This window comes from Talaromyces stipitatus, genomic scaffold, assembly GCF_000003125.1.
Source record: "Talaromyces stipitatus ATCC 10500 scf_1105507295541 genomic scaffold, whole genome shotgun sequence".
NCBI classification, from domain to species: Eukaryota; Fungi; Ascomycota; class Eurotiomycetes; order Eurotiales; family Trichocomaceae; genus Talaromyces; species Talaromyces stipitatus.
The window spans coordinates 1,268,070-1,291,352 of NW_002990115.1; the positions used below are offsets into that span (position 1 = coordinate 1,268,070).

The window sequence follows — 23,283 nt, forward strand, 5'->3', positions numbered from 1 at the left end:
CCAGTCTCGAATAATTTAATTTTTCCTTATGTGCTGCTGCAACTTGTGATACCAGAGGCAATTTCAGACAAAATGGTATGTTCGACTACTCATTATGATTTTTGGGCTGGATTGTACTGATAAAATCAATGACAGAAAATCAAAGCCCTCTCGCGCTCTGCTGCTTCGCAGCAAGCGCCTGGTTCGAGTGTTGCAAGGTTGCAAAGAAATTTGGACCCAGCACAGCATCCATTTGAGCGAGCACGAGAATATACGAGAGCCTTGACTGCAACTAAAATGGACCGTATGTTTGCTGCGCCTTTTGTCGGTCAGTTGGGTAGCGGGCACATTGATGGAGTCTATTCTATGGCCAAAGACCCTGGTTCTCTGGAGCGTTTCGCAAGTGGCTCGGGCGATGGAGTCGTCAAAGTTTGGGATATGGAGACGCGAGAGGAAGTATGGAACACACAAGCACATGAAAATATTGTCAAGGGCCTTTGCTGGACTCCCGATCGCAAACTTCTTTCTTGCGCTAGCGATAAGACCGTCAAGCTTTTCGATCCTTATAACTCCTCGCCAGAGGCGCCACCACTAGCAACTTTCCTCGGCCAAACACCGTTCACCAGTGTTTCACATCATCGTGATGAGTCCGCGTTTGCTGCTGCGTCGTCTGTCATATCTATCTACGATCTGTCTCGTCCTTCTTCAACCGCATCCCAAACCCTTCACTGGCCAACTAGTACCGACACTATCACTTCCGTTGCTTTCAACCAGACGGAAACCTCAATTCTTGGTTCTACGGCAAACGATCGCTCTGTCGTGGTTTATGATTTACGGACTTCTACACCAGTGGCCAAAGTCATCCTTACTCTTGCGTCCAATGCCATTTCTTGGAACCCTATGGAAGCATTCAACTTCGCAGTTGCTAATGAAGATCATAATGCGTATATGTTTGACATGCGGAAGATGGATCGTGCGCTCAACATCTACAAAGACCATGTTGCCGCCGTGATGGATGTCGAGTTCAGTCCCACTGGTGAGGAATTGGTTACAGCGTCGTACGACCGCACGTTACGATTGTTCAACAGAAATCAGGGTCGATCTAGAGACGTTTACCACACACAGCGAATGCAGAGGTGAGTCTAGTGTCTTATAATTCTAACATCTGCGTGTCGCTGCTCATCATCTATGTACAGGGTCTTCTCAGCCATGTTCACCCCAGATAACAATTATGTCTTGTCCGGATCTGACGATGGAAATATCCGTATCTGGCGTGCCAACGCCTCATCCCGGGCAGGAATTAAAAGTGCCAAACAGCGTCAGAAACTCGAATACGATCAGGCGCTTATCCGCAGGTATTCTCACATGCCGGAGATCCGGAGGATCAAGAATTACCGCCATGTGCCCAAGGCCATCAAGAAGGCAGGAGAGATCAAGAAGGAGGAGCTTGCGGCTATTAAACGAAGGGCGGATAATGTTCGAAAACATAGTAAGAAAGGCAGTGTGCCTCAGCGAGCCGAGCGAGAGAAGGTGGTTCTGGCGACCGAGCAATAAGTTTGAGTTGCAACTTAATAGGGAATATAAACCCGATGTCTATATTGCCGGCCCGTCACGCGATTGTCTTTCACAGATTGAGGGGCGTCATCGTCGTATGTCGTTCACCACTCATACATCACTCTCAGATCCATCCTCTGGCACACTTTCTGGTCGGAAAACATTCCGGTTATACGCTTTTGCAACGGCAGTGTCGATTCCGCTCAGGTAGCGGGCGAGCCTTTGGATGGAAGCAGGCAGTACAGCATACCAATTCACCAACTTGGCGAATGCAGGTAATCTGATGACACCACTTTGGCCATTATCAATGGCCGATACGATATCGTATGCGACTTGAATAGGCTCGAGGACAGGTGCAAAGAATCGGCTCGGTGTCTCTATTCCATTAAATAGAGGTGTCGAGAGTTGTCCCGTTTCCACCAACAGTGTCTTGATCTTATCATCGTGGCCGGACGCTCTCAGCTCAACCTCGAGGGATCTATGCAGTGCGCTCAGACCAGCTTTACTGACAGAGTAGTCTGATAGACCAGCAGCTGTGAGATGGCCTAGCACAGAGCTCACGTTCACTATGACGCCGCCCAAGTTGGTTTCTAACATTGCCGGTAGGAAGATTTGTATCAAATGGAACGGCGCCATTAAATTTGTTTGGATTGTTTTCTTCATGGATTCAGGAGTCAGTGATAGTAACGGTAAACCATGTACAGCTGCTGCGGCGCAATTGATGAGCACTGTTGGTTTTCCAAGCTGTATATTATAGTCAGCGAAAGTCCTCACTTTCACGAAACAAGTCATTGTGTGACGGATAAACTCACATCATCCTCAATCTTCTTAGCAGTCATCTCCAGAGCCTTCCTATTCCCCACGTCGCATTGATAATATTCAACGCCCGACAGCTCATCCCACCCTTCCACCTCACTCACTTCCTTAATATCCAGCACCGCAACACTAGCGCCTCTCATCCCATAAATCTGAGCAATAAGCTGCCCCAGCCCACTTCCCCCACCAGTAATCACAATAACCTCATGACTCGGCTCCACGTCCCGAGGCAGACCATACGCCAAACGACGATTGAGCATGCCGGCAACTGTCAGTAACGTGAGGAAGATCGCATAGCCGACCGCGCCTATCCATGCCGGGTGATCCGTAGGAGTAACCTGAGCACGGAGACAGAGGACAATGATCCATGCGACGAACGGGTGGAGAAATGTTTGGTTCAGGACTTTGATGATGAGGTCCAAATTGAAGTGTTCGTACCATTTTTGAGGTGGTCGGGGAATGAGAGGTTGGGGTGATGTTGCGATTTTCTCCATTTTTCTGATCTGTTGTTGCTGCTATTCGCGATAAGCCCTAGGCGCTTGTGAAGCTCTCGTATCGTGCTGTCGGAGGCTATATTGTAGACTCGCGATTCGCAAAGCTGCCGTCTGATTGAATGATCTGTTGGTGTATACTGTGCGAGGTTGTGACGCGTCTGTTGTGGTGTGCGCAGTCTCTCGTTATCGACTTTCTTCGGTGTTGGTGTTGTTGTCTTAATGTCGAAGAAGTACCGCAACGCGACACCGACCCGATGTCCGGTTAATTCTTGTTCGAAAGAATATGAATTTGGAAAGAGAAATATCTCAATACTAGGAGAAAACAGTCCCCTTTATAACTCGATGAGGGTCAACATCTGACACCAGGTGAAGCTTGAACGGTTTCAGTCCTGACTGCGTGGCAGATTAGGCTCCGTAACTTAATCGCGGGAGTGTGAGAAGACCGACGCCATACATCCTATTGAAGAAAATTATTAGAGTTCTTCAGGGCTTTTAGGACTAGAAAAGGCATTGTTTTAGTGTACGAATGAGCATAATTCTGGCTTGTTGACGTTGAAAATTTTACTTCACGACACTCGATTCTACTGCGTGATCCAAAATATGGAGCTTGGGTCATGTTATCTCGGATCATGCTTAGGATCTTAGGGTTAAATCCAAGGATACATGTAGACACTAGTCATTAAGTAACTAAGTGTTCAATTGTTAAAGTAGAAAGATATTCCCTTTGCAGCTTTGCTAAGCCGCACCTCCGCTATGCTAGTGGTATCTTGATATGTACATAATTCACAAAGTTGACTGATAACAACTTATCAATCGTTGTCTTATGGAGTCCGAAAGATTGTCGGAAAAGGAGCGTTTTTCCCTAGAGAAGCCATTAGAGGTTGATGGAATTGCCTAAAGCAATCATTACCACCATAGCCTGGTCTACACAGATGCACATTACACTCTGCGCATACCCACTGCGACCGCGGTATAATCGCTGGCTTCTCATTTTCGCACCGGAACCGCTTGTCAACATGAAGTCGTTGCTGACACCAAGCACAACCCCTTCTCAGCTCCAGGGGATGTCTGGATAACATATGTCGCTGCAGTGACGCGCCCGGATACGGCTCTGCTGGATCAATATGAGGCGTTTTCCGCTTGAGATGTGGCGAGTACGGCGAGAACGAGAATAGTTGCAGATATAGCCTATTCCGGAAGTCATGGAGAGTCAATTGAGGCTTACCCTTGGCCTTAGATTGAGTGGTGTGTAGTTTCCATGCTCGCCAAGTTGCGCCTTCTAGATAGTGGATTAATTCTTCGGTGGCGTAAAGGCCTTCCGGATTCTCATCGATGGGGGATTCTTCACGGTCACGCTTGGCTTTGTGACGCCTGCCCACTTTATATAGTCCAGGTTTCATGTCAATTTTCGATATATAAAGGAATCACCTCATTTGTTGAAATCGGTATAATTGCATGTACGTAGGCACCAAGTGAATCGGTCCAATGTTTTGATCTCGATTCCAATATGTTTCATGATTAGGTGCTCCATGGCAGTTCATATAAACCATGATACCGAAGTAAACCTTGACTTCTTCTCTAGTCGTATCATGCCAAGGCCGCATACCATCAGATGGATTCTCTCGTCTGGCGTTCGCCGCATGCAAGTTTGTATTGAATGCAACATTTTGAAAGAAAGCATCACTGAAAATGAGATAGAAAATCTGGTATGGGTCGCTACCGTCAATAGTATCTGGAAGGGTTGACGGCAATTTTCCAACCTGGATAGGCACGAACTGGTTGCCTCTGGTTTCCGGTATCTGTGAAGGGGTAGGCTGCACAATGGGTTGACCCTCCGCGGATCTAACTGGAGGGAGTGTCTATGACTTTTGGCCCTCTGGTATCTGTGGGGCCTGAGGTTGCGCTACATTTTGTTCCTCGGTCGATTTGGGCGGGAAAGACGAAGTTGACTGTTGAGCCTCTGGAATCTGTGAAGCCCGCGGTGGTTGCGCTGCACCTTGCTCTTCGGTTGATTTTGGTGAAGTTGAGGGTAGCCGTTGAGACTCTGATTTCTGTGAAGCATGAGAAGGTTGCACTACAGCTTGCTCTTCGGCTGATTCTGGCGCAGAAGACGAAGAAAAGTGTTGGGATGAAGACTCTTCAGTATTTGGCATCTGTTCCATGATCTGAGGAGTGGTAGTGCATCAACGCATATTTTATGAGTATGTTCAATTTTCATTCAATGTTAAATGCGACGCGTCGAGATTCTGGGAGATACATGTTTATGGTGTCTGGCCATCTGACCAATTGGAGAGTGCACATTCCCGCAACGGCGCTAAAGTGGCCTAGCGTACAACGGACTACTCTGATTGGCGACCACATAGTAGTAAGAACAATTGTTGAATGATTCTTCCATTAAGAGCAATTGGTAATCACTAGCCACCAACTTGAACGGTTGGTGTGGTATCGGCGAGAGTGTTCAGCGGGGAATAGCTATGCAGGGCGTAGCTAAATGTAGGGCAGGCCGGATCATCAAGTAGTATATCAAAGTCATCTTCCTCCGGTGGTAGATGAAACCCGTTTCCAGGTCGTGGGTACAGACGATGTTCCTCGACTTCGTATTCAGAGCCGGAGTCAGAGTCTGTATCAGAATCTTCTCCGCCCACACTGGAACTTGCTACATCCTTCATTTCCACTGTAACTGCTTCGGTCAATTCACCTGCAACGTTGGTTGCAGTCGCAGCTGTAACAGCAAACTTCGAGCTCTGTAGATCCCTCAAGTTCTCGGGAAATACTGGTAGAGTGGGATTCGTCTTGGAAAGCGTGACTAGCATGTCAACAAGGGTAGCATGAGAAAGAGACGAAAGATAGCCGCGTTGTTCTTCTGCCGTAAATCGCTCTCCACAAACGAGGGGAACCGATGATACTGCTGACTCGGTTATAGGACTATTCAACTGCTGCGGTGGTAGTTTCAGTCTTAATAAGATTCTGGGTCCTGTTCCAGGTCGGCATTCTCTGCAAAACCACTCTGCGTCCTTATCATCGATAAGTTCTTGTTTGATCGGAGGATCATGGCAATACTGATGATATGCATCGTTGCACTCATCGCAAAATACAATCATATTGGTAACAGGACTATGACCTCTTTGGCAGTGCCGACAAGTGATGTTGATTTCCTTTCCGTTCTTGCGATACACTTTTCTGCGCCTTTTTGCGGGAATTCCGGTGGTCGCCGTACCTGAAGGTAACGACTTCTGCCTTGAAATCGGAATAGGCTCGGGCGATGGAGCGAAGAAGGTTGGCCGATTCACCTGACGACCAGACTTGGTTTGTCTCGCGGATGGTAACATATCTTCGGATTCATCATCTGAACTCGAGTCATGGGCTTTGATCTCATCATCGCTGTCCTGAGCACGCTTTCGCTTGTTTCTTCGCTTGCGGTTCTTGACGCTGGTCTTACCTGGAGATGATTTCGGTGTCTGTCGCTTCGGTGTGATGGAGGGAGCAATAGATAGACCTGGGGTGGGAAGAGGAGCAGGTTGTGTCTGAAAATTTGCAACAGTGTGGTTGCTACTCGTGCCATTTGACTGAGGGATAATATTGGTCAAGGCCGATGTAGCAGCACCAGTCGCTACTTGCATCACGGACGGCGTAGATGCTTCCACCAACGCGGATTTCTGAGGAGCAGGAGCAGGGGCCAATGCAGGGTACCCAACCACACTATTCCGTAGAACTGCCCTTGAATGAGTAGCTGATCCCAGGTTGCTGTAAAACAATGGGGCCGTATTCCACATAGAAGTGTTATCTATTGGAATCTGTGACTGAAACGGAGTCCCACCAATCTGGTTCGCTGACGCTGGTAGACTACTTGAGGAGTCTGTGGGCCAAGTGAAAAGTCCCGATTTGGATTGTGAAGGATGTGCGATTGTAGGAGTAAAAGGCGACACTGTATTATTTGCTAGACCTCCATAAATACTGTAATCATTGAACGAAGGTACACTTTGCGGCATTGATTGCTGGGAGTAAGATGTATCAGACGTTGAGGTGGAAGGGTCCGCCGTTTGGGACAGTGGAGGGTTAGAAACCCTATCGTTCTGCAAGTCCATGGTTCCAACGGTTCCTATCTTCCAGCAATATACTGAAAATATGCATGGCTTGTGCTGACTTCAAGATTTTGTCAAGTCTATGGAAGTCGCTTCTTCCTTCCCACCACGTGAACGCTTTTTAGACAACTAAATTTGGTCACGTGATCTAATCGCTTTTCTCGTGGTGCTCTGGCAAGTGTTCTGTTCGACCAACCCATGAAGTTACATTGCGACTGACATTGATTCTATATACCTAGCAGATGAACTGTACTTTTCCCCTATTTACAACTCGCACATCTAGGTTCTATGAGATAACACCCTCCTGCTTCAGCGAAAGAATCTCGTCTTTGCTGTAATCCAACAGCCCTTGAAGCACTTCATCGGTATGTTGACCCAAGGTAGGTGGCGGCGTGCGAACACCTGGCTTAGCATGAGAGTATTTGATGGGAGTATTAACAAGTTTCATGGGACCGCATTCTGGGTGTTCGATTTCCGTGACCATACCACGAGCTCGCACTGAAACGTAAAAGAGTATTGATTAGCAACGACTTCATGTCAAGATCATGGTGCTACTGACCGTGTTCGTGATTTAGAGTTCCTTGGATGTCATTCACAGCGGCATATGGCATTCCGCTGCCTTCGAAAAGTCCAAGCCACTCTTGTGTTGTCTTTGTTTTTGTGATCTCTTCTATCATCCCGTCAAGCTCAACTCGGTTTGCGACTCGGTTGCTATTCTTCACAAAGCGATCGTCTGTCTTCCATTCGGGATGCTCGAGCCTATCACTGAGGACGCCGAAGAGTCGATCGTTACCACCGCCGAAGAGGATGTCACCGTCGAGAGTCTTGTAGCTTCGGTACGGAACGATCGATGCTAGGGCCCATACCCAGTTAGTTTTGCTGTGTCATTGTTGACAGACGAATATACATACGATGAGCTGTTCCCCAGCGACCAGAATCCTTCTCACCGCTAATCAAGGCAGAGCTTGCTAGATTAGCAAGAGTTGCAACCTGAACGTCGCTCAAGCACGCATCAATATGCTGTCCTTTACCCGTGCGTCCTCGGGCAATTATAGCTGCCATGATCGCATTTGACGTGTAAAGACCAGTTGTCAGATCCGTAACTGCAACGCCCACTTTAACAGGAGGTCCGTCTCTGGATCCAGTTATATGCATCAAACCAAATTCTGCCTCCACCATGACATCGTAGCCGGCTCGATTCCTGTACGGTCCTGTTTGCCCGTAGCCGGTTATACTGGCATATATCAGTTTGGGATTGATTTTGCTCAGGGTCTCGTAGTCCATGGCGTATTTCTTCAGACTTCCTGGCAGATAATTCTCAACAAGTACGTCGCACTCTTTGACCAGCTTGTGTAGTATCTCAACTCCGGATGTATGTGCAAATGAAAGTCCAATGGACTTCTTATTTCGATTGACCTGATCACACGGCATAAGAATCCGGCACGTTGTAATCCGCATACACAGACTTGTCTTACCGCAAGGTAATATGCGCTTTCACCAGGTCCTTTCTTTGACCCATCCTGGTATTTCGCAAATGGCGGACCCCAAGCTCTAGTATCATCGCCTCTTTGCGGGTGCTCAATTTTGATCACATCTGCGCTATAGTCCGTTGATCAGTAAAGAAGCTTGAATATCGCTCAACGAGATGACGTACCCCAAATCTCCCAATATCTGAGTACAATAAGGCTGGAACAGCTGTCAGGAAATGCTTCCGTGGCTCACAGATCCAATTGACCACTTACTCCTGCAAGGACCCTGGTCATATCCAATACTCGAATTCCTTCCAACGGTAGAATTCCCGGAGCCGCTGCCGCTGCCGAATAACGTCGCCATTGTACACCGTAACCACCTTTAGGGGTAGTAGACAGACGAATGGCTCTATTGGCCAGGATTCCCTGCGATAATATCGCACGAGCCTTCATTTTCACACAATGGACGTCGACAATTCCAGTTCGGCCATCGAGACAAACTCCATATTTAAGTTCCCCCAACTGTCCCGTTGGTAAGCGGAATCAATGCCGCGGGTATTCCGTCGGATAAGAGAAAGTTGTCGGATTGATCATTTACCAGAGCGAATCCACATCATTTGTCGATAAAACATCACCATGTTTACTGGCCTGGTCGAAACAATTGGGAGTGAGTCTATTCCAGATCGCAAACGTTGTCATAATGCTAACCACACTTGTACTGAAGCGGTGACGTCCCTCGAGCCTCTCGACACCAGCGCCAGCGGGGGCGGGGGAACATCGCTCACTATTGGAAATTGTGCGGAGATTCTTGGAGATGCCCATCTGGGCGATAGCATTAGTGTCAATGGTACGACGCTATTGTCATACAAAGATGCAGCTTCTGATAAAGGATAGGAACATGCTTGACCGTCACAGCGTTCGGCAAGGACTGGTTCAAAGTCGGCGTTGCACCCGAGACTCTCCGTCGCACCAATCTAGGATCTCTCCAAACAAACTCCAAAGTCAACCTTGAGCGAGCTGTCTCCTCCGAGACACGAATGGGAGGTCACTTTGTTCAGGGACATGTTGATACAACTGCGAAGATTCTTTCGGTTACGCCTGACGGGAATGCGCTCACATTCAGGTTGCAACCAAAGGACAAAAGCATACTACGATATGTCGTCGAGAAGGGTTTCATAACTCTCGATGGGGCGAGTCTTACGATCACGAAAGTAGTCGATGGCGAGGATGGGTATTGGGAGGTCATGCTTATCGCCTATACTCAGGAGAAAATCGTTACCGCTGCTAAGAAGCCGGGTGACGATGTCAATGTCGAGATTGATATGGTTGGAAAATATGTTGAAAAGAGTGTTCAGGCATACTTTAGCCAAAATACTGGAGGTGATTTCACCGTCCTGGAGAGAATGGTTGCGAAACTTGTGGATGAGAAACTCAAGCAGGCCAAGGCTATCTAATTGAGATATTGTATACCCATGATATAAGAACGACGCTCCCACGAAGCTTTGAATGAAGAAATGGAACAACACAAAGTGGGATGTCACAATAGACATCTGATATGTGCATTGGTCTTAATAGAACTACTCTTCCATAAACTCGTCATCATCACTGCCATTGTCGCCCTCACTGTCCTCCTCAACACCAGCTTCTCCGTCATATTCATCACTGTCCCATTCATAATCATCATCCATGCTAACATCTTCGTCGTCGTCATCTGCATTGTCTCCCCCTTGCCCGTTGGCTTTTGCTTTGGCCTTATCCTGCTTCTTCTTCTCGATATTCGCTCTCTGTTGCTTTTTGCGCTCTTCCTTCTCTTTCCTTCTACGGTTCCACTCGTCATCCATTTTTTTAACCTCCTTCTCTGACTTGGAGATGAAGTCATGCCACATGATTCTTCCGCCGCAAAGTCCTTCCTCGACTTTCTTCAATCGTAAAGTCATCCGGGGGCCTAGTTCGACTAATTTGACTGCTCTCTTCTCGACATTAGGTTTGACCGACTGCTTATTAGTTGCTGATTTTTCACCCGCTTTCAGCCGTTGCATCTCGCGCCGACTGAGCACTTTCTTGGTCGTGCTTTCGGTAATTTCAACCTCCGCATCCGTGTCTAGTTCAGTTTCGCTAGCCGACGTGTAACCTCCGGCGGCCGGATCAAGAAGGTAATCAGCAACATCCTCCAGTTTTCCCAGATTCGGTAAACTTTTTTTGGGATCTTTATGTCTTTGCAAAGTTGGATCGAGACGACGTATCCTCTTCGAAACACCAGTCTTTCTCGTGGTAATTGCATAGTGACGAAGTTTCAGAATATATGCATCGTCGTTTGGTACCTTCTCTCGATTCAGCATCATTACACGGCGTATCGAAGTCAGCGGCGTAGCCTGGGGGTTAATAGGAGGGAATAGTGATTGAAAAACAGTCGTGGCAAGCGATTCTAGACGTTTGGGTATCTTGGAATCTTCATCGGCGTCGGGGGTATTGAAATTGTTCATGACTAAAAGAGGAGGCGTTCGGTGATCCTGTCCACCACCGCGGGGGTGTTTGAGTGCTTTTGCGACATCTTTGCAAAGCGAGTAGTTTTCCACTTTGAAATGAAGAGTTGGGCCCCGCGGAGTGAGTGCAAGACGCATATTGGTGTTTCCGGTACTTGATTTTGAGAACAAAATGAGATGCGTAACGCCGAGCGGTCCTGCCATGACAACGTAGTCTTTGAGCTTATTCGCTCTTCTTTCCTGCATGGTCTGTGTTAGCAAAAAATTTCCCCAACTTGCTACTCTTTATAATCTACCTTAAGACGACTAGCTGTATCAGGCTCCATCATCAAGCGAAAGTCCTTAGCCAGTTGGCTGACACTTGAGCCAACTTCACTTGCTCCAATTCGAATGACCATCGACTTGGGCGATTGAGACGCCGCATTTTTCGAATTCGCTGAGTCATTCTGCCCATGCAGTTGAGTGCGCTTCTTGGTACGTCTTCTCGCCATTATACTGGTTGAATATCCCAATTTGCTGAAAAATTGACTTATTAAACCAAATGCTAGAGACTGATTACTTTTTTTTTCCGCCGATAAGATATTGATCGGGGAAATTGGCGCTTATGTAATAATTCATTACATAAGACACGAGTTAAAATAATTTTTTGCGGGTCTCCAGATAAACCATTTTACCAGCGGGGATAACGTCCACTTTCAATTCAAGCGTTGACATAGACCACAAAACGATTCCCCCAAATGCCTGGCTTCAAGAAGCGCAAGATATCTCATGAGAGAGTAGCTGAGGGAGAAAATGTCTCGGATGATTCCAGATCGTCACAGGAAGATGTTCAAGAGAGTGCTGCCGAAGAGGCAGAATCGCATAACGATGATGGAGCTGCCAAAGCCCCCAAGACATTTAAGGACTTGGGATTGATTCCTCAGCTCTGTGAAGCGTGCGATACTCTTGGATACAAAGCCCCAACTGCCATTCAAACAGAAGCCATACCATTAGCTTTGCAGGTATGTCGGTCTCCATCGTATTCTCCCAGAGGTCCATATATTAACAGAATGCCACAAGAATCGAGATTTGATCGGTTTAGCAGAAACAGGATCCGGAAAAACAGCTGCTTTCGCATTGCCCATTCTACAAGCGCTCATGGACAAACCTCAACCATTCTTCGGATTAGTGCTCGCACCAACTCGTGAGTTGGCGTACCAAATATCCGAAGCCTTCGAAGCTCTGGGATCAACGATATCGGTTCGCAGTGTCGTTCTAGTCGGAGGAATGGATATGGTGCCACAAGCTATCGCAATCGGTAAACGACCACATATAATCGTCGCTACACCCGGTCGATTACTCGACCATCTCGAAAATACAAAGGGGTTCAGTTTGCGAAGCTTGAAATATCTGGTTATGGATGAAGCGGATCGTCTATTGGACATGGACTTTGGCCCTATCATTGATAAAATCCTCAAGGTTCTACCAAGAGAAAGGCGCACGTTCTTGTTCTCTGCGACAATGAGTTCGAAAGTGGAAGGCTTACAGCGCGCATCCTTGAGCAATCCACTCCGAGTCTCGGTTTCATCCAACAAGTACCAGACTGTCTCGACTCTTTTGCAATATTACCTTTTCATTCCACACAAACACAAGGACGTCCATCTGATCTGGTTACTGAATGAGCACGTCGGCCAGAGCGTCATCATCTTTACGCGCACAGTCCACGAAACAATGCGTCTAACCATCTTAGCAAGAGCACTAGGCTTCGGCGCAATCGCCCTTCACGGCCAACTCTCCCAATCCGCACGTCTAGGTGCGCTCGGAAAATTTCGTTCACGAAGTCGTGATATCCTGATCGCTACCGATGTCGCTGCTCGAGGTCTCGATATCCCCTCTGTCGACCTCGTGCTCAACTACGACCTAGCAGCAGATAGCAAAACACACGTCCACCGAATCGGCCGAACAGCGCGAGCCGGAAAATCAGGTAAAGCCATCAGTCTAGTCACACAATACGACGTTGAGGTCTGGCTTCGTATTGAGAAGGCGCTGGATCGGAAGTTACCTGAATATAAAGTTGAGAAGGAGGAGGTTTTGATCTTGTCGGATCGGGTTGCGGAGGCGCAGCGACAGGCTATTACTGAGTTGAAGGATTTGGATGAGAGAAAGAATGGTGGTAGAGGATCGGGGCCGAAAGGAAGGAGGTTTGGAAACGGTAAACGGGGACGGGATGATATGGATCAGGAGGAGGGTTGATTTGTCTACATCTTTTCTGTCAGTCTGGTATCAATTCTTAGCAAGTTTCAAGTTTAGCGTGCCCAACCACGCAGGCTGACAAGTTATAGTTCTATGTTAAGTCATGGCATTATGCCCTAAGCACACTTTTATCGCCAGTGCTGCAATTATGTAAAAGGTCTGGTTGCCATCTCGCAAAATGCAACATCAGGCTGAAAAGAGAAGAGAGACTCGTATTCTTCCATTGTATTAACCATTCTTTTATTCTGTTGAAAACATAATTCATTAGATGATAGTCTAGGCCTTAAGCATCGCCGCCGGAGCCAGCTTCCTTTACGGCATTGGCGACTCGACTGGCTAGATCGTCTGCTTCAGATCTGCTGGCAGCCTCGGCATACACGCGGACGGCGTCTTCGGTACCGCTTGCACGGGCAAAGCTTCGTCCCTTGTTGTAACGGGATTGCAAAGCATCGATCTTATCCTGGAGTCCTGGGGGTGATTCAAGCTTGCGTTCTGCGTCGACGGCCTTAAAGATTGAGCGGTCGGCAACTTCAACGCGAACAAGACGAGAAGGCAAGTCGGTGTAAGTACCGAGCCACTCCTTGGTGGTCCATCCCTTGTGCGCCAAGATCGCCTCGACGAGGAGCATATCCGATAGAGCGTCTCCGACTGCTTGGTTGATTAGATCCGTCAGTCCGACGAGGCATTCTAGTGCTTGTTGCTGGGCGGGAGATTGGGGCTCCGCGCTCTTAATAGTCTTGAGGGCGTTTTCTGAGAAGGTCACTGTTCCGTGGCCGTTGGCTTCGAAGTAGACACCAACGTCATATCGCATAGCCGCATGGTGAAGATGCTTGACACCTGTCTTTGTGCATACAGCAGGGAGCTTTAGAACTTTTTCAATGTAGTCAGTGCTAGCACCGTTGGCATAAGCGGTCTGAATGACGCCAATCTTCAGCTTCTGCGCAATGCCAGCGTTGCGGGCTAGATCGCCAATGAAAGAAGCTGCAAGTGTTGCGATGCGGTCTCCATCGAGCAATCGAAACACATTGTTTTCGTCAATGTAGTAGTATACCAAACGATCAGCGTCACCATCTAAAGATGCACAGCGTTCCAAAGGTGCGGCCTTGGAGGAAGGGGGAGCTCGTTGCTTGGTCTTGACATAGTCGGCGCCGCACTATAATGATTGTTAAAATGTGTACAGCGGTCTCGTTGGAACATATCAAACCTACCTCGAAGTTGAGACTGTCTGGATTGATGACATTGTCGTTGACGACCTTGATGTCAATACCTCCTTGCTCTGCAGATGGAAGGTACTTGATGAGTTCGTGAAGCTTGGGACCACCAACCCCATTGGCACAGTCAACAGTTAGGTGACCCTGAACCTTAACACTCCTCATAACCTTCTTAAAGGCTTCACCGAGTTTCTCATAATAGCCTTGTTCCGTAGGTTCTCCATATTCATATGGAGTTCCCAGGGTGTTTTTGCATCGCACAATATAGTGTAGCTGAGGGGTTGTCATGAACTTGAAGTCCATAAATTCGACTTCCGTGGCGCTCAAAGCTGCATTGAGGATTCCAACTAAACGAGAACCAGATGCGCGTGTATCGCGGGCGAATACAACTCGTGCGGGGTTGTCCATCTTGATGTCGATCTCCTTGATCAGCTCATTGTAGACGTCAGCCACTTTATCGAGGGGCGCGTTTGCCAGTTTGGTTGCATATGTCTCCCATTCGGCCTGTATATTCGTCAATTATTGATCATTAGAGAGTAATCAGCGATGGTATCGTCAGCTTACTTCGAGCATTTCGCCCTGTGTGAAAAAGAAAACATTAGTATTCCTCCTGCGACAATGCGGTTGTTGCAAACTTACCATAGGATCAACCAGCTTCACACCATTGTCCTCGGCAGGATTGTGACTTGCTGTGACCATAACACCAATCCATTGGCCATTGAGTTTCTTTGATCGCAGTCCGGCGAGAAGTCCTACAGCGAAGACGACCGTGTTGAGCAGATCGCTGTTCGCAGTGCGGGGTTGCTGGGTTAGCTAACAGATTATGAAGAGTATAAAGTCGGTCAAGGTTTGCTTACGCTTTCATGCGGAACTAGATCATGATAAAGTTAGCTATCGGACGCAAAAATAATATGAATCGATAGTTTTTGAGAGCGGACAGGGATGTTGGCGCTCAGTCAGTACCTACCCCCGCAGTGCCATACTCAAACACACGTCCCTCAGGAAAGCGATACTTAGCAGCGGCCTCAGTAATGGCCTGGTGGATTGCAGGAGACGCCATTGAGGCGTTGATCTGAGATAATATCTTGCTTTGTATCACAGGACAGTTGAGACTCAGAGTTGAATGAAAGGAAGAAAGACAAAGCAAGACGTGTTGGTGGTGAATGAATGAAACAGTCTCAGATTAGAGGGTAAACAGAGTGGGGACGCGGAGACTCAGCACTAAAAGCCCCCCTTCAGCCAGGGCTGAAGGCATGACGTTCTTTCAATGGTTACAATTCGCTGATAGCACTCCAAGTTGAGAAAACAGAACTGTTCTATTTCTCGAATATAACAGGTATTGCTAAATCTCTCATATATTCCTATATTACAAGTACATATAACAGCGTTGGAACAGCTTCTACGTGCGGCTGTCTAAGCCTTCAATCTCTCCGTAGCCAAATCGTTCTTGGCATCCCGTATAATAAATCTTCGCATTCTTGATTAGTAACTGTAGGTAGTCGCTGAATGAAAGAGAGGAGCAACTCACAGATACCACCACGCAGTAGGTATAACAGTTCCCAGATGCCACAGGCTATGAGCATCAACCAGTCCCCACCACGGTGGGAAATCAAAAAGCTCCAGGCTCATTGCTAGCGAGATCCAAAGAACAATCATGGCAGGCCACGCCATCCAGGATTTCTTTGGTTCCTTCCGGTATCGGTAGATACTAAAAGCTGTCCATAGGATATTCTGAATAACCCCCACGACAACGTTGGCAATCATGTTGTAAGTATAATCCCACGACCAGAAAGTGAGATACGACACGTGCGCAATGTATAAACCGACACAGAGATAGGTCCAAAGCCGACGAAGTGCAGGTTTATAGTTGGGCTGTTCCTGGTCCAGGCGGAAAATGCGAATGACGGCGAGAAAGAGACCGTAGAGAATGCTTGCACCCGCTGCCCAGTAATCCAGTTTCTCGGTCAATGGAAAGTCGCGTGTATGAAAGAGCATGCTAAAGGTCCAACTAGCATATCCAAAGTATCCAAACCCAAAATAGTATTTGCGGAGAGGGTACGAAGCCGGAATCGAGGATTCGATCCATTTCAATCCGTAGTAATGAGCTAGGAAATTGAGAAAGGAGAAGAGCACAGAGAAGACTTCCTGCATGCCGAGCACTCTGTAAAATGGCCATTTTCCGTGAAACTGTACGACGGGCTGCAACATTGGGAACTCTCGGTTGACTCTGCGATCCGTTATGACATGTTGACAGGTGTAGTCGCATTCCGCGTCGCAGGTCCATAGCATAAGACGGAGGTAGAGTGCTATGGATTTGTACGTCAGACAGGACAGGACAGAGACAAAGATACGGAGCTAGACCCACGTAAAGCAGAATTGCCATCCTGGCAATTTTCTTCTTTACATATCTAGCATTGACCGTTAGTACAGCGCCGATTTAATGCTTAGAGCTCCAAGCATTACCTTCACACATTCTTTGAAATCGGGCAATCGATCTCCGAGAGAGGCCGCCGACTGCCCGACGAAGAGCACTAGGATAAAAATACAGATAGAGACTCTTGACGCATAAGACAATGATCGGAAGACTTGCATCTTTGTGAATCCAGCCTGTTGGATGAGGCTGTCAGGAGTCGTGAGAGCATCAAATTGGTCAATCGGCCAATAAACACTCCGCTTCTGCGCTAACCGCGATGGGACTGGAGTGATTACATAAGTCTAGCGCTATCTGATTGGTCGGCTATTGAAGGTGGGATATTTAGCTCGCGCAGCAGCTGCCCAAGCACGGTTTTGCCGTAGTACCTGACCATGTGTGCCTAGAAGGACAATCTGAAGACATTTATTATTGTGCTAACATGATCTTCGAGCGTAGCAATTGATATCAGTAATATAGTCATCTTCAGCCAAAAAAAATGAAGACGATCCATCCAATAACCCCATATTTCACGTGTGTCAGTCTAACCTCATTCTAGACTAGTGTTCCTGTGCAGGCCAATAGAATGCAAGAGCAAATTGTCGAATAAGAAAAAAAATTCAAATCGGCTAGATCGAGATAGGAACTCATCTATCACCTCCGAGAGACTAATCTTTTTTTTGTCCTGTATATCCTCTTCTTTCCCTCTGCTTATCCTTTTTTTGATCTGTTTCATTCTCAAAAATAGTCCTCGACACCATGGCTGAGGCAAATGTAGGAGGCATTTCCAGCAGCGCTGATCGTATGGTTGGTGCTGACCATGCTGAAGTTCGCTACTTTACGAGGTATGTGATGCCCGAGTCTTATTTTACTCAAGTCTCTTTGTCCACACAACTAACGGTTTATATCGACAGCTACGATCATCATGGTATTTAGCACCGAATCATTCTTTCATTAATCATTGCTGACAATATGCTGCTTGAAATTATTAGGCATCCATGAGGAGATGTTGGTAAGTTCACACATTCGGAGATTTGGATCCGGACCGGACCTAATTGCTTTGGTCGCATGTAGAAAGATGATGTCCGTACTCGGTCCTATCGTGACTCCATTTACCAGAATAAGCACATCTTCAAGGACAAGATTGTCCTCGATGTCGGATGCGGTACCGGCATCCTCAGCATGTGAGCTAGCCTTACTTTTGAGGGGCGTCAACCACAACTAATCATCCTGTCCGTAGGTTTGCTGTTCGTGCCGGCGCAAAACACGTTATCGGTGTCGACATGTCCTCCATCATCGAGAAGGCTCGTGAGATCGTCGCGGTGAACGGTATGGCCGATAAGATTACTCTTCTGCAAGGAAAGATGGAAGAGGTGACTCTTCCCTTCCCTAAGGTGGACATCATCGTTTCCGAGTGGATGGGATATTTCCTTCTATATGAGAGCATGCTGGACACTGTGCTCTATGCCCGCGATAGATATCTTGCCCCCGGCGGCAAGATCTTCCCTGATCAGGCAACTATCTACGTTGCTGGTATCGAAGACGGCGAGTACAAGGATGATAAGATTGGATGTAAGCTTTTTCGAGATAAGGTGACTGTAAGGAATAGTACTAACAGTCTTCGTGCATAGTCTGGGATAACGTCTATGGATTCAACTACAGCCCAATGAAAGATGTTGCCCTCACCGAGCCTCTCGTCGACACCGTTGAGATGAAGGCCGTTGTCACAGACCCCTGTGCCGTGCTCACTTTGGATCTGTACACAGTCACACCAGCAGACTTGTCCTTTAAGGTCCCATATTCGCTCCCCGTCAAGCGAAACGACTTCATCCATGCCATCATTGCCTGGTTCGACATTCAATTCACTGCTTGCCACAAGCCGATCACTTTCTCCACTGGTCCTCACGCCAAGTACACCCACTGGAAGCAGACCGTCTTCTATCTCCGGGATGTATTGACCGTTGAGGAAGAAGAGGCTGTCAGTGGATACCTTGAGAACAAGCCCAACGCGAAGAACAAGCGTGATCTCGATATTAAACTGTCCTACACTTTGGAGACTCGGGATCAGCTTCGTTTCGCCCAGGGCGAATGCGAGTACAAGATGTGAGTTGTTTGTTCTGTTACCGAGGAAAAATACACAAGACTAATGATATGCAGGTGCTAAATGCTGAATTAACCATAATCGAACGTTCGGATTACTATGCTTACCGTACCTCTTAGTGGCTGGGGTCTACGCCATCTACCACATATGACTATTATGTCTTAACTTTTCTATGTCTGCTCTTGCTTGATTCATTATGGGCGTTCCACCGGGGCTGCGCTGTCTGTGTATCTTTTGGAAGAAAGAACAAAAAAATTGAGCATGTTAGGCGCTACATTTGGGTCGACGGAAAAAAAAAGAGATGGATGAGATGAAGAAATCACGATAATGAGCTCCTCACAAACTTTTGTTTTGCAAAGTATATACCCTCGAGTTGAAGCTAAGCATAATCTACTTCAGATTGCATCGGACTATTTCCTTAAGAACGTGTAATATAACGGTACCAGGGTCTAGACCCTTTAGAAGATGAAGTTGTATTCGGCTGTCTTACTGGCGCGGAGACTGTGTTACCTCGGCCCATTGGCCAATGCGGAGAACTGTCGCTATAAATACATGCCGATGCGGAGCGTAATCTGGGGAAGACAACCATCACTACCTTCGTATTCATACAAATAGACGATAAACAACTCTTTTCTTTTAACCCTCTAATCACAGCAAAGCTTCGTTATGTCTGGCCCTGGAGCTGGTTTCGAGTATCCCCGCCGGGCTGTCACCTGGACAAAGCGTGATGCCCTCCTCTTCGCAAACAGCATTGGCTGCAAACCAGATGAATTGCACTTCCTCTACGTAAACAATCTTCTTCTGCCTTTCTAAGGAATTATTAGAGACTGACTGGGACCAGGAACTCCATCCAAATTTTGCCGTCTTCCCCACATATGTAAACATTCTCCGTGAGTCGAGATCTCCTCTTCTTGGGAGCTTATAGAGTACTAACATCACCTTCAAACAGCATTCAAGCTCACAAACACCGATGTAATCGACTTCTACAAAGTATCAACAAGCACTCCAATTCCCGGCGTCCCCGAATTCAACCCTCAACGTGTCGTTGATGGTGAACGCAAAATCATATTCTTGAAACAGCTACCCACGTCTAGTGAGGGGAAACAATTCGAGATTTGGACCAAGATTATTGGAGTATATGATAAGGGGAAGGCTTCGGTATTGGAGACGGAGACCTCTTTGGTTGATAAGGAGAGTGAAGAGGTTTATGCGAAGATGATTGGGAGTGCGTTTTATGTTGGTCAGGGGGGTTGGGGTGGTCCTAAGGGTATGCTATTCTCCTTCCATATCTCCTAGGACAAGGAGCTTATGCAATGGTAGGCCCCAGTGCTGTGAACTATCCACCTCCCAAGGACAGAGCTCCAGATGCTCTATTCGTTGATCAAACCAGCGAACAAACATCCCTCCTTTACCGGTAAGCACTGCTCAAAGCCACACTCAATGTTAAAATCAGCTCTTACTTATCCACTCCAGTCTCAACGGTGACTATAACCCTCTCCACGCCACTCCCGAACCAGGCACAAAAATGGGGTTCGGCGGCATCATCATCCACGGTCTCTACAGCTGGAACGCCACCGCGCACGGAGTTCTCAAGGAACTCGGCGGTAGCGACCCCCAAAACTTACGAGAGTTTCAGGCTCGGTTTGCATCTCCAGTTCGCCCCGGTGATAAACTTACCACTGAAATCTGGAGGACTGGAGAGGTAGACAAGGACGGATTTGAGGATATTCGGTTCTCTACGAAGAATCAGAATGGAAAGGCTGTTTTGGCTAACGGGCGGGCGTTGTTGAAGGTTGCGACTAAACGTAGTAGGCTTTGAGGGATGTCTTTCTACCTTGTGGGAAATATATACATCGAAAAGATGAGAATGCAATAAGTCTCAATTGCGTCTGATGTACTAGTAACAGCCCAGAGAGCGTACCTATACAGACTCTGAGCTCAGCTGTACACATATATGTAAAATACACGCGGATCTGATATGGGCAATTGTGCCCATGTTCTGGGTTTTGTTGGAGTTCAAACACTCAGGCGAGTCTTGTATGTACCGATCTGGTTCAACGTATTCTCCCTGCCGTTTTTAAGCAGACGGTAGCGAGAGAGGAAGTCATCGTTGTTGACTATCATGGAAAATGCTTTGTTAGATGTCCATGGACGGGGACAGATGTAAGGGGGAAAAGTACATACTGTAACCACCACACATTCTCCGCTTTCCGGTGAACTCAGAGCGGCCGTGAAGCATTCTCCAATTATCAAAGACTGCGATTGTTGGATCAGCACCCTCTCATTGCAATCACAGTCTCGTAGGATAATATTAGCTAGCAGTTAACTTACGTATGGCCGTCCCCGGTTCAAGCTGCAGCCATTTCTGTGTCTGATCTTTTCTTAGGAGGATTGCATTCCAATGCCGTGCAGCACTGTACCAAGACATTGCCATATAAGGCGTCCAATCGATCTTCGCCGCACGATCGTAATTATTCCATCGAATCCGCATAAGTCTTGCAGTAGTCGGATCCCGCTCAAACACTGGGAAATATACATATGGTTGTATGCTGATATGTTCATTACCGCTTGAATGCCAGGGATGTGCATAGTCTGTGAATGCCTCTACATTGTGAGGAGCTTCAATCAGCATGCGCTGCGCTGCGTAGAATCCGTCAACTAATAGGGTTTCGCCGCCTTCTCCTTCTGTGTGCTCTAGGAGATGAAAGAGTTGAAGTCTTGCCGGGTCTGAAAAGTATGTATTATCTGTATGTGCACCGAGCGCTTCGGTAGTGTATGCTGTATCTTTGAAGGTCAGATCAGATGTGAAGTCCCAGAAGCCACCTTGCAATCTAGTCAGTATTTGATAATGACGAACAGTGGATCTGTGTTAGCTACCGTAGTGTGTCTCCCTGATGAAGGCTATTCTTTCCAATAACTGTTTGGTTGCCTCTGGGGTGACAGGAACACCTTTAACCAAGCAGTAACCCCAATCGACCTATTGCTAGTCAGTTGCGGCTCTGTAGCCTCGGCCCGAAAAAGGTTCACACATACGACTTTTTGCAGCCATAGAGTGAGGCCTTGACCCGTATTCATGACTTCTTCGTAGTTCACCCAAGGGTGGGATTTGGCTTGGCGTCGGTGTTTGAAATTTCTATGACGCGATAAGACGTGTCAGATGTGGCGAACATCAAGTCGTGATATCGAGAGCTGGTAGGAATTACCTGAAAGTAAGGACTTTATTGCTGTGTGTGACCTCGCTGGGCATCTGGTGGCTATCGAGCCAAGCCATGGAGTACTCACCCATGTGTCCATCAGACCCTTCAAGCAAGAGTAAAAGTGAGCATTGAAGTTCGACGAGCTATCTGATAGGGATAACAGACACGTACATATGACGTTGATTTGTCCCGGCGACGCTTGAAAGACTGACTTTGCATGGATATTTTTGGGTATCTGCATGTTTGTTTAGCAACAATTACACCCTAGTAAAGAGGCTGTATGGTGCTCACTGACCGAGAAGCTTGAAACCATCCGCTGCCTCGTGTCTGGACGAATGCAAGAGGTACATTGACAATTGTCCCTATACAGCAGAGTATATCAGATTCGTATCCCTTATATTTACCAAATTCGAAGCGCATCGGTCACGCACCTGAGCCAGTAAGCAGGACTATGAGACTATTAGTAGGTATTTTCAAAAAGTCGAGGACAAACTTACTACTTAAATGGTCTGATATGCACATAATTGTAAAAGCTCACGTCTTCAGATGATTTGATCTTTTTGATAGCAGAACCAGACAGATCAGTTACGTTTCCTTCAACATCTAAATTGCTCTTGTCTAGTATCGACTTGCTGACTGACTCAAGCTGCACCTCATTGTCAGAAGACGTGACCTCGGTTGACAATGCTTGATTAGAGTGCGCTGGTATACTAGATAGAACATGTTTAATCTTCGTATCTATGTCCCCGTCAGCGCCATTTCCAGTCGATACATCCGTCTGGGCTTGTCTGGCCATTTCCAGGACGTCTAGTGGCGGCTGGGTGTCGGAGGCACTGGGGACCCCTGAATCCATGGAGTGCTTTGGAACCTGGTTATTGAAGATGAGCAAATAAACCGATGTCCAGGAAACGAATCAGGTAAGACTTACTTGTTTCCAAGGCCATGCTGGTGATGAGGATGAAACCGGCCTTATAGAAATTGCAGGGCTTGAAAAGTTCTTCAATATCAACTCATGGGCCCTGCACAGATTGCCAGGGCGGACACGGAGAAGCGTCATGATGTTTGGGATGTTCAAGACATGCAATTTCTGCGATATATATTAATTGCCAATCAATTCAATTCGGAAGAGTTAAGATCATAAAATATCCATAGATGCGACCCGATTCCTCAGATTCGATGCACAGTCAGTGAATATATCATGGTCTAAGAAGACGATCACCCCACGAACCCAATATCAGATAAGCCAATCACGTGA

General features: G+C 47.2%; 13 protein-coding genes across 13 annotated transcripts, besides 1 other annotated feature; 5 read left to right on the top strand and 8 right to left on the bottom strand.

The window, feature by feature from the left end:
- Positions 1-32: 32 nt before the first annotated feature.
- TSTA_027880 (small nucleolar ribonucleoprotein complex subunit (SOF1), putative) lies at positions 33-2,345 on the top strand. Its single transcript, XM_002479886.1, has 3 exons — positions 33-75; positions 136-1,115; positions 1,176-2,345. The coding sequence occupies exons 1-3, from the start codon at positions 73-75 to the stop codon at positions 1,531-1,533; spliced, it is 1,341 nt and encodes a 446-aa protein (XP_002479931.1). The 5' UTR covers positions 33-72; the 3' UTR covers positions 1,534-2,345.
- Positions 471-3,037, bottom strand: TSTA_027890 (short-chain dehydrogenase/reductase family protein, putative). The gene is made up of 2 exons (XM_002479887.1): positions 2,346-3,037; positions 471-2,277 (listed from the first exon to the last, which is right to left on the bottom strand). Exons 1-2 carry the CDS (start codon positions 2,841-2,843, stop codon positions 1,645-1,647), a joined length of 1,131 nt encoding a protein of 376 aa, XP_002479932.1. The 5' UTR covers positions 2,844-3,037; the 3' UTR covers positions 471-1,644.
- Positions 3,038-3,495: 458 nt separating this feature from the next.
- On the bottom strand, positions 3,496-5,005 carry TSTA_027900 (uncharacterized protein; the record flags this gene model as incomplete). Its single annotated transcript, XM_002479888.1, has 2 exons — positions 3,496-4,685; positions 4,710-5,005. The coding sequence occupies 2 exons, from the start codon at positions 5,003-5,005 to the stop codon at positions 4,268-4,270; spliced, it is 714 nt and encodes a 237-aa protein (XP_002479933.1). The 3' UTR covers positions 3,496-4,267.
- A 252-nt stretch (positions 5,006-5,257) lies between these two features.
- On the bottom strand, positions 5,258-7,016 carry TSTA_027910 (PHD finger domain protein, putative; the record flags this gene model as incomplete). The annotated part of the gene is made up of 2 exons (XM_002479889.1): positions 6,651-7,016; positions 5,258-6,587 (listed from the first exon to the last, which is right to left on the bottom strand). Exons 1-2 carry the CDS (start codon positions 6,926-6,928, stop codon positions 5,258-5,260), a joined length of 1,608 nt encoding a protein of 535 aa, XP_002479934.1. The 5' UTR covers positions 6,929-7,016.
- Positions 7,017-7,129: 113 nt separating this feature from the next.
- Positions 7,130-8,871, bottom strand: TSTA_027920 (CAIB/BAIF family enzyme). Its single transcript, XM_002479890.1, has 6 exons — positions 8,668-8,871; positions 8,580-8,611; positions 8,401-8,524; positions 7,837-8,341; positions 7,485-7,778; positions 7,130-7,423 (listed from the first exon to the last, which is right to left on the bottom strand). Exons 1-6 carry the CDS (start codon positions 8,845-8,847, stop codon positions 7,212-7,214), a joined length of 1,347 nt encoding a protein of 448 aa, XP_002479935.1. The 5' UTR covers positions 8,848-8,871; the 3' UTR covers positions 7,130-7,211.
- A 15-nt stretch (positions 8,872-8,886) lies between these two features.
- On the top strand, positions 8,887-10,748 carry TSTA_027930 (riboflavin synthase, alpha subunit). The gene is made up of 3 exons (XM_002479891.1): positions 8,887-9,061; positions 9,119-9,241; positions 9,289-10,748. The coding sequence occupies exons 1-3, from the start codon at positions 9,031-9,033 to the stop codon at positions 9,846-9,848; spliced, it is 714 nt and encodes a 237-aa protein (XP_002479936.1). The 5' UTR covers positions 8,887-9,030; the 3' UTR covers positions 9,849-10,748.
- Positions 9,972-11,408, bottom strand: TSTA_027940 (ribosome biogenesis protein Ssf2, putative; the record flags this gene model as incomplete). Its single annotated transcript, XM_002479892.1, has 2 exons — positions 11,174-11,408; positions 9,972-11,117 (listed from the first exon to the last, which is right to left on the bottom strand). The coding sequence occupies exons 1-2, from the start codon at positions 11,366-11,368 to the stop codon at positions 9,972-9,974; spliced, it is 1,341 nt and encodes a 446-aa protein (XP_002479937.1). The 5' UTR covers positions 11,369-11,408.
- Positions 9,988-10,115: a microsatellite.
- A 145-nt stretch (positions 11,409-11,553) lies between the features above and the next one.
- On the top strand, positions 11,554-13,109 carry TSTA_027950 (ATP-dependent RNA helicase, putative; the record flags this gene model as incomplete). The annotated part of the gene is made up of 2 exons (XM_002479893.1): positions 11,554-11,878; positions 11,937-13,109. The coding sequence occupies exons 1-2, from the start codon at positions 11,615-11,617 to the stop codon at positions 13,107-13,109; spliced, it is 1,437 nt and encodes a 478-aa protein (XP_002479938.1). The 5' UTR covers positions 11,554-11,614.
- A 225-nt stretch (positions 13,110-13,334) lies between these two features.
- TSTA_027960 (N-acetylglucosamine-phosphate mutase) lies at positions 13,335-15,380 on the bottom strand (the record flags this gene model as incomplete). The annotated part of the gene is made up of 4 exons (XM_002479894.1): positions 13,335-14,262; positions 14,318-14,824; positions 14,960-15,124; positions 15,288-15,380. 4 exons carry the CDS (start codon positions 15,378-15,380, stop codon positions 13,393-13,395), a joined length of 1,635 nt encoding a protein of 544 aa, XP_002479939.1. The 3' UTR covers positions 13,335-13,392.
- Positions 15,381-15,619: 239 nt separating this feature from the next.
- TSTA_027970 (Mn2 homeostasis protein (Per1), putative) lies at positions 15,620-16,936 on the bottom strand. Its single transcript, XM_002479895.1, has 4 exons — positions 16,784-16,936; positions 16,686-16,728; positions 15,849-16,626; positions 15,620-15,788 (listed from the first exon to the last, which is right to left on the bottom strand). The coding sequence occupies exons 1-4, from the start codon at positions 16,910-16,912 to the stop codon at positions 15,734-15,736; spliced, it is 1,005 nt and encodes a 334-aa protein (XP_002479940.1). The 5' UTR covers positions 16,913-16,936; the 3' UTR covers positions 15,620-15,733.
- Positions 16,937-17,208: 272 nt separating this feature from the next.
- TSTA_027980 (histone H4 arginine methyltransferase RmtA) lies at positions 17,209-19,242 on the top strand. The gene is made up of 7 exons (XM_002479896.1): positions 17,209-17,575; positions 17,645-17,658; positions 17,723-17,742; positions 17,805-17,914; positions 17,971-18,302; positions 18,362-18,833; positions 18,888-19,242. Exons 1-7 carry the CDS (start codon positions 17,490-17,492, stop codon positions 18,892-18,894), a joined length of 1,041 nt encoding a protein of 346 aa, XP_002479941.1. The 5' UTR covers positions 17,209-17,489; the 3' UTR covers positions 18,895-19,242.
- A 172-nt stretch (positions 19,243-19,414) lies between these two features.
- TSTA_027990 (peroxisomal dehydratase, putative) lies at positions 19,415-20,981 on the top strand. Its single transcript, XM_002479897.1, has 5 exons — positions 19,415-19,617; positions 19,673-19,721; positions 19,781-20,098; positions 20,152-20,245; positions 20,305-20,981. Exons 1-5 carry the CDS (start codon positions 19,498-19,500, stop codon positions 20,648-20,650), a joined length of 927 nt encoding a protein of 308 aa, XP_002479942.1. The 5' UTR covers positions 19,415-19,497; the 3' UTR covers positions 20,651-20,981.
- TSTA_028000 (trimethyllysine dioxygenase TmlH, putative) lies at positions 20,310-23,223 on the bottom strand. The gene is made up of 11 exons (XM_002479898.1): positions 22,957-23,223; positions 22,526-22,896; positions 22,460-22,477; positions 22,324-22,390; positions 22,200-22,263; positions 22,035-22,131; positions 21,865-21,964; positions 21,709-21,808; positions 21,163-21,654; positions 21,016-21,087; positions 20,310-20,948 (listed from the first exon to the last, which is right to left on the bottom strand). Exons 1-11 carry the CDS (start codon positions 23,083-23,085, stop codon positions 20,848-20,850), a joined length of 1,611 nt encoding a protein of 536 aa, XP_002479943.1. The 5' UTR covers positions 23,086-23,223; the 3' UTR covers positions 20,310-20,847.
- Positions 23,224-23,283: the final 60 nt, after the last annotated feature.